The following is a 17,230-nucleotide window of genomic DNA, read 5'->3' on the forward strand; positions in this document are numbered from 1 at the left end:
TTAACCGCAAGGTTCAATAGTTGGCCGCAGACAGTGACAATTGATTGCAAACTTCTGAATTGGGATTTTGATCATTATCATTATGGAGTTCATCTCATGATTTGTTAGAATGATTTTGCTAGGATCATCATCATGGATATTGTTTAGTTGTATGGATGAAGATATGGATCATTGTACTCCCTTTTGCTGAAACATTCAATGACAATCTAATAAGAAGAAAAATTTGAAAGGGTTTTCCCCATAATGGGTTTTACCCTAGTCTCCAACCAATCGTGGTGTCTCTATGTGTGAATGTATTTCTTCTATTGTTCCTTTATGTTCCACTATAATGATGATGATGTTGTTCTTTCTATATAATTGCATATGTTGTTGAATAATGTTGTAAATCTGAATAATGTTAAGTTGATATGGGGTGAATTTAACATGCAAATGTTGAAATGCAATTATCAAAACAAAGAAAAATGTAGCCCTGAAAAAAATTAACAGATTTCCCATGTAGTGCCACTCCTAAATCTAGTAGCTAATAAAGGAGATCCCACGGGACTAGGATACAAGATTAACCTCCAGGTTGGACAAGGGGACAAGAGTACAAACCAAGCCCATTATTTCCACCAAATCCCCCCACTAATTCATGCCCAGAACTGTCCATGATAAGTAAGCAAAAATACCTAACTATATAATGAAATCCATATCTTCAAGGTTGGAAGGCCCGCCTTCAAACATATGATCAAAACATATAGGCGAGGGCACATAATGGATGGCTAAGGTGGTGGAGATGGTGGCACATCAAGCTACCAGGGCTGCAAGGGGCTACTGGCTGTCAGCTGAAGACAATCTAGGATAAAAATTTCTCCTATGGGTGTCACCCACTGGTGGTAGATAACAGGATGGAAACCAGTTAATTTTTTAAATATTAATGCAATCAATGGTTATTATTCACCTACCTGAAAATTTATACGTGGAAAATACTGAATAAAACATTACTGCAACTTCACAGAAAATTAAATCAACCATAGGAACTAAGAAAATATTGCACACACACACACAAATAATGAACACTAGTATTTAAGGATAAATGTCCCTGGAAACACCTTGAAGGGAAAACCAGTGCAGTAGATAAGGATTTTTATTATTATTCTTCAACAAAATCTATAATTGGAATTTTATAACTGCTTGTCGTAAACTAGCAAAGATTTGATAATTAATTTTCTCTAGATAACAACACATAAAAATCACTAGAAGGGACTCGACCCTCCTCAGATAATTTGGCCTTCCTCTACAAGTGTGTATGGCCTCACAGATGCAACCCTGGCTGAAGGAAATTTGGCTTCATGACCTTTGGAAAACTCGACCTCTAACAAATAAACTCGGCTTGACCTCTCGGCATCCCATGGAAGAAATCGTGCTCAGAAACTACCTCTTTCTCCCACACGTGCAAAAAATAACTCAGCCTCCAGAAACCCTTGCGCACCAGAAAAATCTCAGCCTCCTACAGACAAATCGAATTGGAAAATTTTCTCCCTTTGGATCTTCAAAACTGGAGGAAACTGATGAAGAAATTATCTCCAAAAATATTCTACTCAACGACTAATGATTCCTCTTTTCTTGATGTCCACACTATCACTGCACTCTTTCTATCACTACAAATGTGTCTCTTTGTTGTGATCTGCAAATTCCCATTGATTTCCTCTTATAATCTCTTATGGATCAATCAATGACCATGATCTAATCTCAACTGGAAGAAACTGATGAAGAAATTATCTCAAAAAATATTCTACTCAACCACTAATGATTCGTCTTTGCTTGATGTCCACACTATCACTACACTCTTTCTATCACTACAAATGTGTCTCTTTGTTGTGATCTGCAAATTCCCATTGATTTCCTCTTATAATCTCTTATGGATCAATCAATGACCATGATCTAATCTCAATTGATGGCTCAGATCATATTGACCCCATCACATGACTTTTGTAGCAATCACTAGAGGAAAATCGATTTACCTCAATTAATCCAAATTAATTAAGCCAGTTTCTTAAGTTAGACTTAGGAAAATTAATAAACTGGTTAATTAATTCTAATCAAGGCAATTTTCCTTAGAAATGTTTTCTGGGTATTGGAGAAAATTTATCCACTGTGTTCCTTAGCCTCATGGAAACCATCTGAGACTAAAACACATATCCAATAAACTAACAAAACCCAGCCCACCAATGAGGATATTTGACCCAAAAATCACACATAGCTTCAATGGTATTATTGGAGATTAGGTCTGCAACATATCTGAAGATTGGAGTGAGGATCATTCAGATTCTCAATTTGGGCGTCAGTTTCAGTTGCAGTTTATTGTGGGAGGCCAACATCAATATTGCAATAGCTATTTGGAGGTCCCTAGCTTAGTTATGTCCATGTAATCTTATAGCTATATAAATAAAATAAAAACTAATATTTCTACTATTCTCCTGTGTACCTTTGAGTTGCAGCATTTAATTGAAAATGTGTTGGGATGTTTAATAAGAATGTTTTGTGGATTTTCATTAATATTTCTAGAAAATTTTTGTTGAAATATTTTCTGGGTATTTTTAGCTAAATATTCCAAAAAGGATATTACAAAAATGCAAATGGAACCGTCTAGAAGGATGCACCATCTAATGCCCTAGAAAATTGTGAGCATGTGTGAATGGGAGATTTGATGAAGAGGATGGGTGAATAGATAGTCAAAACCCCAGGATGCGTGCTCAGATAATCCCCTGGTCAACTCTACATTTAACAACTTCCTCAAGCTGCGTGATAGCATATAAGAATGGTTAAAATGACAATTTAGCATGCGTGAACAACACTAATGTTTGGAAAAAACGAATTGGCTATTTTGAGGGAGTTTCCTCAACATGTGTGCCAAAGGAGAGTGCTAGCTTCACGTTATGTACCAAATGGACATAAATATGTGCTTCCTAGTGATAAATCAGCAATAAAACTAGGAAATAATATTTTATTAAGAATTAAAATATTAGCACATTAATAGGCTAATAATTAAGCACACAAACCAATATTTAGGATTTAATTACAATATCCCAACCTAGTTGCCATATTCCCATTGGAAAAATTGGAAAAATGAGAAATGATACGCTAATATGGTATAAAACTTTGGGAATTATAATAAATAAATGTCAGGTGCCTCCTAGGGGATGGAAAGTGGTAAAAGTGTAAATGAAATGAAGATTTTACCTAGATAAAAGGTAAAAATGTGACGCAATACATTAACTACCTAGGCAAATAATGAAGTGTGATGAAATTATAAGGGTGAAGTGGATTCCACATGGGTAAAAAGCGAAAATATTATTGCAACAAACAAATTATGTAGGTGAAATTATGTAAACCTTATGAAACATGAATAATACTAGGAAAACACTAAGCAACTACACCACCATGCTAGAATGTATTCACAACTAAGGCATGAACTAACCATATGACACAAAATGAAAGTGACTTGAACATGACTAGGTGACTATCACAAAATTGGCCCAAGAAGAGCATGATGCACAACTGAAGCAACTTCTACCAACATTTCAACCTTTGAAAGGCCCTAAAAAAATCTGAATCAATGTGATCAAAATCATATGTGAAACCCTCATATATGATAAGTGGTAACAGGGACTAGGTGGAACACCCCTCCTAATAACAATTCAATACATCAAGTTTGTAAACACAACATTAATACCATACAAAAAGTGCTATAATATCAACCACAGTGCATCAATTGCTAGGAACAATGATGTACTCTAGCGGCAGGACCCTCATATATGATAAGTGGTAACAGGGACTAGGTGGAACACCCCTCCTAATAACAATTCAATACATCAAGTTTGTAAACACAACATTAATACCATACAAAAAGTGCTATAATATCAACCACAGTGCATCAATTGCTAGGAACAATGATGTACTCTAGCGGCAGGATCAAATAATGTGCAAGAAATTAATGCTAATTTATCTACAAGAAGTTAATATTAATCTAATTACAAGGTTCAATTTCTATTGTAAAAGGTTTATATGACCATACCCATAATGTTTCTTGTGTAAAAGGGATAATTGAGTAGAACTCCTCAGTCAGAATTTCCATCAAAGAAAACCAAGGGCGAAGAGGTGATTTGCTGAAGCAAGTTGCTGTCTCGACCATGAAAGAAAACTACACATTAAATCTTGATTATATCAATATATATTAGTGATAATCATAAGAATCATTTGAGTTGAAGGAATACCAGGATTCACCAAAACTGGTACAAGATCTATATCAGGATTATTTGCTGCAAGAGCCAAACCCAAGGATCCACCCAAAGATTCTCCAACTAAATAAATTGGCCTTGAGGGTGCACATCTAAACTCCCTTTTCAATGTTTCCTCAACGAAAGTCAAAATTCCTGTCAAAATCCACCCAAATTGGGAGAAAATAATTGAGAAAAACAGTTGAAATAAAGGTACACACTGATTATAGCATATTTCGACATGCAAGATAGAATTCATTCATGGATGTGAAAAATTGTGTTTTTATTACAGGAAAAATAATTTATAATAATCAACTGCATTTTCTTCAATAGTAATAGATAGTTCCAAAAGCACATATATACCCATCTGTTAACTTCATTAGTTTGAGCAGCTAATAAATACTTTTGAGAACATTCAAAGCAACAAATAACTATTTCCCAAAAATATTTCAAAATTATCAAATTCTTCACGGTTCTATACCAAGACAAAGTTTACATTTTGAGTCATTACCTTATTTGTTCACTAAATTTGCAAAATATCAAACACAAGTTACAACTACATGACTCGGCATACCCTTTCATTTGTTCATATTTATAATACGGTGAAATAAATCAAGTAGCAATTTCAGTTGAAAGAAACATTTCTAACATCCACAACACTTATTATCTTTGTTACCATTTGTGTTGTGATCTATGATATAAATAAGAATCACCCTTGCTACATCACAGTGTCTTTATTCACGTTGTGTTGATTTGGGGTAGCATTGGATGTGCTCTAGCCACGAAATTTGGTAGAGAGGTTGGGGCACATGAGATATCCAATACCCAGAAAGGGTTTGGACAAATTCTAAACAAATCAGGGGATATTAAAATAATTAATATTTTTAATGGAGTCCCTAAGTCTAAACTTAGGGAAAATAAAATATTAATGGGTATTAATATGAATTTGTGTTAGAATGGTCCAAAAAACATGGATCAAGCCAGATCTAATCTTAGCCGTTGATTAGGGACTTAATCTCGGCCGTTGAAATGTCAATAGGGAAAGTATAAGAGGAGGCTTGAGGGTCACTTGGAAAATACACCAGATGATCAGTCATTCTATTCTCTAGAGCGGGGTTTTCTATGAGAGATAGAATCAGTGATCGGGAGAGCAACTGAGGGGCATTGAGAACAGAAAAACAGAGAAGGCAGAGATTGTGTTGGGAGAGCAACACAACAGCCAAGGAGGGTGACGCAGAGCCAACAAGGGCTCATGCAAGGCCACGCAGAGGCAGCCAAGTGTTGCGCAGGGCAACAGAGGTGTAATATCCCTTTCCAGGAATATCCCTCAAGCACAAGCAAATTCCAACCAGAAAAACACACAAGTGGTATAGTAGCCGGGAAGCTCACAGAGATAAAAATAACAATAGTGCAATATACAATAACGAATACACAGAATATAGCAAATACTCAATAAATGCATAGAGAAATGCTAAGCCATTTTATTATGTTGAGTAATGGACAGAGTACAAAGGTGATCAAAAAGATAGCACCTCGAATTGCACAAGGCAAGTGAAGAAATACACTCAGAACAGAAGAAAATGGCCTCTCTCTGAACTGCATCCAAGCTGCTGTTGAACTGTTGTGCTGCTGCTACTGCTAGAATCAAGTGAAGATTTGGGGCTGTTCCCCTTGACATAAAATGCTGAAACTCTAGAATCGGCCTCTACTCAATAAACCCAGAAAAACTCAAAAAACTTTTCTGAAATAGCTAACCCCCTAAAATCACCCCTTGAGGATCTACGCTGTCCCTCAAGGCTCTGCGCTGACACTGAAGTAAACCCTTCAAGACTCTGCCCGAATCTCTGCCAAAATCCTCCAATATGCAAGGACTGATCCCTTGCTCAATCTCCCAGCTCAAATCCTCCACATAATCCCAGAAGGAACTGCGTCCTCCTCTCTCAAGACTGCGTAGTCATCATAATGCCTAGTTCCTCCTCAACTCCAAAATCGATCCTCCTAGAAAAGACTGATGAAACTACCTTGCCCGAGCATGCACTCAAAGTCCCCCGGGGCTAAGGGTGAGATCTCCGAACGGAGACACTCAATGCACTAAACAGTGTTGCAGACAGGCTAAACAGCCAGCATGCTCTAAGTCGAAGTGACTAGCTCAAATGCACATAATCGAATGCCAAAATGAGGAGGCTCCTCTCTCCTTTATAGCATTAGCCTTTCTCAAAACCCTAAGGCCCACCTCCTCCAACGTAGCCATCTCTTGCCATGTGCTCCTCTCCATCTGCGCAGTCCCTCCAAGTGTCTGCATGGGCCCCTTCTCTACGTGGTCCTATGGCCCCCTTGGCTCCCCTTTAAGTCACAACATTGTGCTACTATGGAGTGAATTTATTCTAAAAGTGAGTTATGTCCCCCTTTCCTCACCTTTTTATTTATAAATAACTATAAAAGGCAAAATTGAGAAAAATCGAATATTCTAATTAGCCATGGCTAATTAGGAATATTACAGTCTCCCCCAACAAAATGTTGCTTGCCCTCAAGCAACTGAAGTGATGGATGCTGCAAAATTTTCTCACTCTCCCAAGTGGCATCCTCATCCGGTAAATTCTTCCACCTCACCAAGAATTCCCGAACTGTCCTGCTCTGCAGCTGCCTCTCCCTGGTGTCAATAATAGCTTCAGGCTGCAACACCAAATGCCCCTCATCATCCATGGGTGGTAGCTCGTCTGTCACTGTCACCTGCTGCCCCAATGCCTTCTTCAGGCATGATACATGAAAAACGTTATGAATCTTGCTGCCTTGGGGCAGCGACAACACATACGCAACCTGTCCAATCTTGCGTATCACCCTGTATAGCCCATAAAAGCGGAGCTTGAGCTTCTCAGCCCCCTTCTACTTTAGTGACAACTGCCGGTATGGCTGTAATCGTAGGTAGACCAAGTCCCCTACCTCAAACTGTCTCTCCACCCGACCGCTCTCAACATATAACTTCTGTTGGTTCTGTGCTATAGCCATATTGTCCTTGAGAGCTCGGAGAATATCCTGACTCTCTTGGATCCAAATCTTGGCTCTCGGATCCTTGCTATCACCAAACATCACGTTAGCAAAAGATAAAGGATGATATCCATTCAAATCATAGAATGGCGACATAACAATGGACATGTGATGTGTAGTGTTGTAACAATACTCCCCCAGATGCAACCACTTCAGCCATGCTCGCTGCTGCCCACTGACATAGTTACGCAAGTAGCCCTCCAGCCACTTGTTAACTATCTCTGTCTACCCGTCTGTCTGTGGGTGATAACTGGTACTCGATGTCAACTCCGTCCCCACCAACTAGAAAAGCTCCTACCAAAACCCGCCCATGAAACGGCTGTCCCTGTCATTGGTGATGGTCTTAGGAAGACCATGTAGCCTGAAGAATAGATCGGCCACCTACGTTGCTGTGTAGTGTGCCGATATGGCGAAAAAATGTGTGTACTTTGTCAATCGATCAACGACAACAAAGATACAATCCTTGCCCTATACCATGGGCAACCCTGTGATAAAGTCCACCGAAATACACTCCCATTTCCCCTCCGGAATGGGAAGAAGCTGCAATAACCTTGCGGGATGGTTCATCTCCCCCTTGTTCCTCTGGCAAACATCGCACTCCAAGATATGCTGGAATACATCCTCCTTGAGGCCCTTCATGAGAACCTCTCTCTAATGGCACTGTAGGTTTTGGTAAACCCCTGATGGTCGGCCAATGGTGAATCATGTGATGCCCGAAGTATCTTCTTCTTGAGCTGAGATCCCTCAGTCAAGAAGATCCAGTCCCAATAGTAGATGAACCCATCAACCACCCTATACCACCCTGTACCTGTCATCCGCCACCTACCCATCTAGAACCTCACATGCAAATATGTCCTTGGAGTACTCTACTAAGAGTTGAGCCCTCCAGTTTTTGTCCAAGCTCATAAGAGACAACGTGGCTAGTCTACGTGAAAGGGCATCTGCTACCACGTTGTTCTTACCCTTGACATACTCAATGTCAAAGTCATATGCTTGGATCTTACTGATCCACTTCTGTTGTCTCTCATGTAGCTGTTTCTGCTCCAAAAATAACTTGAGGCTGTTGTGATCAGTCCTCACCCTGAACCTGTTACCCACTAAATACTGTCAGAACTTGGCCAATGCATGCATAATGGCCAGGATCTCCTTGTCGTATATAGAATACAACCTCTCGTGCGGAAGGAGCTTCCGGCTCTCAAAGGCTATACGGTGACCTCCCTGCATAACACTGTGCCGATCCCCTCTCCTGACGCATCACACTCCAAAATGAATGGTTGCGAAAAATCTAGCAATGCAAGCACTGGGCAGCTGCTCATAACCTCCTTGAGCCTGTCAAAGGCTCGTTGCGCTGTATCCAACCAACTGAATGCCCCCTTCCTCGTCAGATCTGTCAGGGGTGCAACAAGCTGTGAGAAACCCTTGACAAACTTTCGGTAGTAAGTACAAATGCCAATGAACCCCCAAAGTTCCGTCACATTCCTCGGCTCTGGCCAATCTCTGATGGCCCTGATCTTCTCCTCGTGAACTCTCACCCCGTCCACCCCTATGATGTGTCCTAAGTACAACATCTCCGTCAACCCAAACTCACACTTGGAGAGTTTGGCATAGAACTGCTGCTCCTCCAAGATGCGCAACACTGTCTCAATGTGTTGGAGATGCTCCTCCCAAGTCTTGCTGTAGATGAGGATATCATCAAAGAACACCAACACAAACTTCCTTAAGTGACTGCGGAAGATGTGATTCATGTAGGACTGGAATGTAGCTAGGGCGTTGGTTAGCCCGAAGGGCATCACCAAAAACTCAAAGTGCCCATAGTGACACCTGAAGGCGGTCTTGGGAATGTCCTGCTCCCTCACGCGAATCTGATGGTACCCATATCTCAAATCAATCTTTGAGAAGAACCGTGCTCCTCTCAACTCATCCATCAACTCATCGATCTTGGTTATGGGGTACCTGTTCTTCAGTGTCTTCTTGTTTAGGGCCCTGTAGTCAATGCACATCCTCAATGTGCCATCCTTCTTCTTCACCAACACCACGGAAGAAGCAAAAGGACTCGTGCTTGGCCGAATGTGCCCAAGAGCCAGCAGCTCATGAATGGCCCGCTCAATCTCATCTCGATAGGCCTTGGGATGCCTATCGGGGGTAGTAATCACTGCCTGTATGCCTTGCTCAAGCTCAATGGTGTGCTCAAACCCCCAGTCTGGTAGTTGTCCCGGCAAAATCTCCCCAAACACTGTGGCATATTGGTCAAGGATGGACTGTATCTCTGGATGTACCGTCTGCCATGTAGTCCCTGCCTCTAATGCACGCAGCTCCACTGCCCACTCTACGTCTCCCTTCCAGAAGACTGCCTCCATCCGATGAGCCGAAACAGTCTGAGGTGGATATGTGTGTTGTCCCCGTATCTTGTCATGCCTCCCTGTCTTCTCATCATCCCACTCCATCTCTAGGGTCTTGCAATTTGTCGTGACTTTCCCTAGAGTGATAAGCCACTGAACACCAAGTATCATGTTGGTGTCCAGAATACCAACCACAAAAAAGTGGTCAGTCAGTGTGTAGGTGCCCATCATCACTGATAACTCTGGGACATAACGAGCACACACCATGGTCTGATCTCCTGGGACCAAAATTGAAAATCCATCGAAGCTCTCTGTCTGTATACCTCTCCACTCAACCATCTGTGCATCGATGAAGTTGTGGGTTGCCCCACTGTCAACCAAAACTAATACTCGTTAGCCACGTACTGTCCGCCGTACGCGTAGCGTCAAATACTTGGGAACTCCTCGTAATGCTCCAAGAGCCCCTTCGGTAGGTGCAAAAGCTGCTCCACCTGCTGCTGGCAGTGGAGGTGGCAAAGGACCCTGCATGGCATGACTATCTCCTATCCCCACATCATCCTCCTCATCCTCTTCCCCGCTGCTCTCAAAGAAGACCTCAATAAAATGTGCTTTGCCAGTAGCACATCTATGTCCCGGTGCCCAGGCTCCTGACAGGTAAAGCACAACCACTTCTTCTTCAACTCCCTCCTGGCATCATCGTCAATTCGTGCTCGTCCTGGATTCCCCATCGGAGGCGGAATCCTCACATCCTTCCCCTTAGGCTGGAAAGTTTGTCTTTGGGGGTAAGGTGTCCGAGTTCTGGGTAAGACATCCTATAAGTCCCAGGTCCTACTAATAGCATCCTGGAGTGTGGTTGGTCTAATGGATCGGACTAAACCCCGAAGTGGCTCTGCTAACCCCTCAACATACATGTAGATCCTCCGTGCCGCGGATAGATCTGGCACCATCACTGAAACCCTCAAGAAATCTGCAATGTAGGTCTCTGGGCTCCCTGTATGTTTGAGCCTCGCCAGCTCAACAAAGTGCTGCTCTGGATCCCTCCGGTTAAACCTCTCTATCAATCTCCTGGTGAACTCGGAATATGTCATCACTGTGGAGTGCCCGAGTGTAACCATCACATGGAACCACCAATCCTGGGCCTCACCATCCAAATGAAATGTCGCCACCTTGATGGTCTCTGTCTCCGACATCTGGTTAAGCTAGAAATAGATGTCCAGCTTCTCCACCCAAGACTTTGCCAAACTGTTTGATGAACCATCAAACGTAGGCAAGTGGAATCTATTAGCTGCGTGGTGGGTGTCACCATCATGATAATGCCGGTATCCTCTGTGATGGTCGCGGGGTCTACTATCTCGCTGGAGCTAAACAAAGTCTCTGAATGAGAGAGCATCCCTGAACTCCTGCCCATAAGCCTGGTACTCTACAAAATAATCGCCCATATGATCGGGCTCTGCCTCCTGCTAGGCTTCGGCTCCCATGTCTGCTCCTAAGAAAGTGGGCATGGTAGAGCATGTGAGGGCATGTGAGGCCATCTGCGGAGTAGTATCACGCTGAGTGGCACCCTGCTCTGGCAAATGGTGGGATGTACCCGATCCCTCACCAACCTAGAAAACCCGTGGGTTCTCACGCTGTCTAGCCTCCACTGCCGTGAATCTCTGCCCCATAACCTCGATTTGCCTCGACAGATCCTGCACTGATTTGAGGAGCATGTCCGCAAATCTCTTCCCATCCTCATCTGCCATCGGATCCTCCTACTCTGCGTCCACCACAGGCTCCTCCTGTTCTATGTCCACCACCCGAACACAGTCTCCCTCTCCATAGGTGTTCTCTAACCTACGCTCAATATCTTTGTATTTCCTACCTTTGTAACATATGTAGGGCTTCTCCCTCAGTGTCATAGACTGCTAGCTCCACAAGCTGGGCCAGATCTATGCTCTGATACCACTATAATATCCCTTTCCAGGAATATCCCTCGAGCACAAGAAAATTCCAACCAGAAAACACACAAGTGTTATAGTAGCCGGGAAGCTCACAGAGATAAAAATAACAGTAGTGCAATATACAATAATGCATACACGGAATATAGCAGATACTCAAGAAATGCAGAGAGAAATGCTAAGCCATTTTATTATGCTGAGTAATGGATAGAGTACAAAGGTGATCAGAAAGATAGCACCTCGACTTGCACAAGGCAAGTGAAGAAATACACTCAGAACGGAAGAAAATGGCCTCTCTTTGAACTGCATCCAAGCTGCTGGTGAACTGTTGTGTTGCTGCTACTGCTAAAATCAAGTGAGGATTTGGGGTTGTTCCCCTTCACATAAAATGTTGAAACTCTAGAATCGACCTCTACTCAATAAACCCAGAAAAACCCAGAAAGCTTTTCTGAAATAGCTGACCCCCGAAAATCACCCCCTTGAGGATCTACGCTGTCCCTCAAGGCTTTGCGCTGCCACTAAAGTAAACCCTTCAAGACCCTACCCAAATCTCTACCAAAATCCTCCAATATGCAAGGGCTAATCCCTTGCTCAATCTCCCAGCTCAAATCCTCCACATAATCCCAAAAGGAACTGCATCTTCCTCTCTCAAGACTGCACAGTCATCACAATGCCCAGTTCCTCCTCAACTCCAAAATCGATCCTCCTGGAAAAGACTGATGAAACTACCTTGCCCGAGCAGGCACTCGAAGTCCCCCGGGGCTAAGGGTGAAATCTCCGAACAGAGACACTCCATGCACTAAACGGTGTTGCAGACAGGCTAAACAGCCAGCATGCTCTAAGTCGAAGTGACTAGCTCAAATGCACATAATCGAATGCCAAAATGAGGAGGCTCCTCTCTCCTTTATAGCATTGGCCTTTCTCAAAACCCTAAGGCCCACCTCCTCCAACGTAGCCATCTCTTGCCACGTGCTCCTCTCCATCTGCGCAGTCCCTCCAAGTGTCTGCGTGGGCCCCTTCTCTACGTGGTCCTATGGCCCCCTTGGCTCCCCTTTAAGTCACAACATTGTGCTACTATGGAGTGAATTTATTCTAAAAGTGAGTTATGTCCCCCCTTCCTCACCTTTTTATTTATAAATAACTATAAAAGGCAAAATTGAGCAAAATCGAATATTCTAATTAGCCATGGCTAATTAGGAATATTACAAGAGGGGCCAGAGGCTCCCAGAGCTGACGCAGGGCCTCCTGGGGCTGACACAGGCCTAGAAAGTCTAACGTAGGGCCAGCGTGAGACAGAGAGGGGCTGACGCAGTCCATTTTGGGCAGACATTGGGGTTGTAGAGAAGTTTTGTGCTGAGGAGCTGCCGAAAGGATTTTCGAGGTTTCAGCCAGGACATTTCTCTCACACTGTGAGGTATAGCTGCTAAGGAAATTCTCTGTTGGGTAGGCCAATTTTGGCACCCAGATTGTATTCTGATATTGCTTAGTAACAAAACCCTCAGATAGCTGCACCTGTTTTCCTGCATTGGGTTTTTCTGAGGACACTGGTCCAAAAATAATGGTGTCATGTGGTGTGTTTGTTCTTGTTTCTTTTAGTTGTTGATCTGTAATATGTTGAGCATGCACTGGTGTTTATTTTCAATATTTACTTTGTAAATAACTTGTTAAAGGAAAAATAACAAGTAGGTAGGAATAAATCAGAAAAAGTGCATGAAGGGTTTCTAAACTCAGTAAATTTAGAAACTTCAACAATGCATGCCTCAAAGAGAGAGAAATGGTTAATAAGAGAGAAACTATCTTAATATCTTTCAGAAGGCAAGAAACAATATGTAAGAAAAACATAGGTAATTTTTTTATTCAAAAAATAGGATGAATTTCAAAACTAAGCACTATAATAATTTGTCCATATTAGAAAGTGTTACAACAAAGGTTGGAACCTAAGGTGAAAAAGGACCAACCATCAAGGTGCAAGCTCAAATTGAACTAAGGAATATTTCCCATTGTCATTACTATCAATTTCTGGTAGCATCAGATGTGCTCTTAGCCTCAAAAATTGCAGGGAGGCTAGGACACATGTATTCCACAATACCCAAAAATTGTTTTGGGAAATTCCACTCGGAAATATTTTTATTAAAATAATTAATTATTTTTAATGAGTGCCTAAGTCTAAACTTAGGAAATTAAAATAATTAAAGGGTATTAATCAAACTGGGGTGAAACTTCTAGAAGAAGACGAAGATCAAGTCAATATGATCTGAACCATTAATTAGAATCTAATATGGGTCATTGATTATTCAACTGGAGGATTATAAGGAGGACTTCGATGGGCATTTGAAAGGCACACCAGGGAGATACTTAGTTACCCAAGTAATCGATTTTCTATCTGGTTGAAGTTCGGCAAGAGGAAATCGAATGAGAAGGAGAGTTGCAAGTGAGAAGGAGAGAGGGCATCAGCATCAGTCGGGAGTGTAGGATCAAAAAGAAGACCCAAACAGAGGACGGACAATGCAAAAGAAGTGACAGTGGGACTACGCAGAAGCTGACGCAATGAGACGCAAATAGGGCAACAGGTCCTCTCCAAAGTCATAATTTCGGTGAGAAGCGTGACAATATTGTCTATAAAATTTCTCACAGAAATTCCTCTTCTATTCTACTGGTTGTATCTTGTACATGAGATTTTTCCTAAAGGTCAATAAAGAAACCCTCATATTTTGCACCGGTTTTCCCGCATTGGGTTTTTCCAGGGACAATTGTCCAAAAATAACTATGTCATTGTGATTTTTCTTTGTATTTACTTTCCGCAGTAGTTTAATTGTGAAGGTTTCAGTAGAATTATTTTGATATTTGTTGTAGAAACACTGTGAATAATTTATTTATGAATTAATAAGTAGAAGAAATAATATCAGTCACTCAGTTTGACTTCTATTCAGAAATTTTCATATGGTATCAGAGCTTAAGGGAAGCAAGAGAAAGGAGCTAGAAGAGCCAACATTGAAGAGAAGGAGGGAGTTCGAAAGTGCTGCGTAGGCAGCAAATCGAAATCCCAGGAGGGATTGCACAGTCTAGGCTAGGAGGGAAAAAATTTCATGAGAAAATCTCTCCCTAAGTGAGTCGACAGAGAGAAAGATTTCCAGATCGAAGTTTTCCAGTGACAGAGGGAGCAACACAACGATTTCAGCGCAGAGAAGTCTTTAGGTGGGATGCAGTTTCGTTGGGCAGACAAGCATCAAAAATTGATAAGAAAAATAGCACAAAGAAGGATGGAAAATCAAGATGCCTCTGAATTATCTTCCAGATTGGAAGAAGAATTCGCATTTTGTCAAGTTCAGTGTTAGTAGATGTCTAGTATATTGATACCGAGGCTTCGGCCCACATGACTGGAGTACGAGAATATCTCTCGAGCTATCAAGAAGAACAAATGGACTTCTAAATTACTATGGGAAACAGGACGAAGTGTACTCCAGTAGGGAGAGGCACCATAGCATTTTAAACAGAAGCAAGAACCAGCGTCCGAGCCACTAATGTTCTGCATGTGCCTATCTATCTGGGGTAGCATCGGATGTTCTCTAGCCATGAAAATGGGTGGAGAGTCTAAAGCAAATGAGATCTCCAAGACCCATAAATGGTTTGAGGAAATTTTTCCCAGTGAAGGAGATATTAAAATAATTAATATTTTTAATGGGTGCCTAAGTCTAAACTTAGGAAAATAAAAATATTAATGGGTATTAATATAAAACTAGGTTAGAAGGTTCTAAATGATATGGATCAAGCCAAATCTAATCTTAGCCATCGATTAGAGATGTAATCTCGACCATTGAAGACTCAACAGGAAAAGTATAAGAGGAGGCTTGAGGGTCAGTTGGAGAAACAACAAATTGATTAGTCAATTTGATTTTCTAGAGCGGAGTTTGCTAAGAGAAATCGAACCAATGACCAAAGTTGCAGCGAGGGGCAGTGAGTACATAGAAGAGAGGCAAAGATAGTGCCAAAATCCAGCGCAGAGGCAGAGCCAGCATGAGCCACGCAGAGGTCAGAGTGACTACGTAGAGGACCAAAGGGCCTGCGTGAGTGACGCAGAGGCTGCAGAAGTGATGCAGAGGGCCAGAAAGGCTACACAATGCATCAGGACTAGGAGGCTCATGCAAAGGGTTCTAGGCTAATGCAGAGGCCAGGAGGGCTGACGGTGAGCCTCAAAGAGGTGCTAGAGAGAGTTTCGTGGAGCAGTCTTTCAGAATATCTACTTCCAAAGAGAGGTATCACTGCTAGATAAATTTCTCTGTAGGGTGAGCCAGTTTGGCACCCAGTTGTACTCCAGAAAAGTTGCTCAATAATAAAACCCTCATAATTGTTGCACTGGTTTTCCCAAGTTGGGTTTTTCCAGGGACAATTGTCCAAAAATAACGGTGTCCCTTGTGTGTATGTCTATTTCTTTTAGTTGATGATTTGTAGATGGTTGAGACTGCATTGTGTTTATTTCAGTATTTATATGGTTGTTCAGTAATTAAACAAGTAGGAGAAATAAACTAGATAATGCAGGAAAATTTCTAATGGGTTAGACTTAAAAATTTCAACATGGTTCAGAGCATTGCAGATCATAGACAAGCTCAAGGCACTAGCTGAATTAGAGAATTTGCAGTAGAAATAGTTGTCCCGAGAGACAGAATTTGTTCCTAAGCAAAAAGCAACAAAGAAGGGGTGATGCAGAGGGCCTGCATCATCAGTTTGAGCCAAAGAAGGGGCTAGCGCAAATGTAGTGTGAGGCAGAAGAGGCTCACAAAGAGCCACGTCATCCTACTCAACTAAGTAGGAGTGAAATAGTTAGCTAGTGGAGCGATTCAGGCACCGCTGGGATTGCGCAAAGCCTAGAGGCTCAATCCTTCAGTTTCTGGGGCATAGGATGTTGTGGGAAGATTGTGGAGTGTGACGCTGGTGGGGTGTTATTGCTATCGAGGCAGAACAGTACCTAACGGGACAGAACCAAGGTAGAGGGAGTTGCTACATAGGCGGATTTCTAGCCAAGAAATTCAGATCAGTGTTGCAAGAGAAAAGGGGATCAGAGAAGTACGATTCGACTGTTGGCAAAAGGATTTCCAGGAGGGAAATCGAGATTTAGAGGGAGTCGAAGAGAGAACTTCTAGGAGGGAAGTAGAGACTCAGAGGAGTCGAAAAGAAGAGCAGAGATGTCCATGAACGGACTGAGGGATCAGAAGAGGCTGGACAGGGAGTCTAACTTAGTCATCTGCAAGGAAACGATCCTGTATGTTCTAGATAGACATCACATCAAGGCCTTTGCCTTGAGAATGTGGCTATCCTAGTCGACCCAGCTAATAACGAAAAGTATGAGGATGCAATGGCCAAGTGAAAGTGCATAATCCTTGATGGGGTCAAGGATCATGTAGTTCAGCATATTGTCTAGAAGAATACAGCAAAGGAGATGTGGGACACCTTTACGACATTGTATCAGGGTACTTCTGTGTAGAGGAAGATGCTACTAGAATATCAGTTGTGGTCGTATCAGATGCAGAAGGGGGAGCAAATAGATCACTTCCTCAATAGGTTGAAGGAGATTTGGGACCAACTTAATTCCATAGGGGCCATGCTGAATCAAGAGTTAGTGGTGAGGATTGCCCTGAAAGCAGTCTCCGAGGAG

At 42.1% G+C, this 17,230-nt stretch overlaps 1 protein-coding gene across 3 annotated transcripts in view; it reads right to left on the minus strand.

Annotated features, from left to right (window-relative positions):
* LOC149214577 (phytyl ester synthase 1, chloroplastic-like) overlaps positions 1–17,230 on the minus strand; it is a 415,714-nt gene that overhangs the window by 354,379 nt on the left and 44,105 nt on the right. For all 3 annotated transcript variants that reach the window (XM_089392330.1, XM_089392332.1, XM_089392331.1), the window contains exons 4-5: positions 4,257–4,415; positions 4,058–4,161 (exon numbers count right to left, since the gene is read on the minus strand). In XM_089392330.1, the coding sequence (XP_089248456.1) occupies positions 4,058–4,161; positions 4,257–4,415 (263 nt within the window). The remainder of the gene's footprint in view (positions 1–4,057; positions 4,162–4,256; positions 4,416–17,230) is intronic.

This window comes from Pinus tabuliformis, chromosome 1_1, assembly GCF_031772625.1.
Source record: "Pinus tabuliformis cultivar Carrire ecotype Pingquan chromosome 1_1, CPIR1, whole genome shotgun sequence".
Lineage (NCBI taxonomy): Eukaryota > Viridiplantae > Streptophyta > Pinopsida > Pinales > Pinaceae > Pinus > Pinus tabuliformis.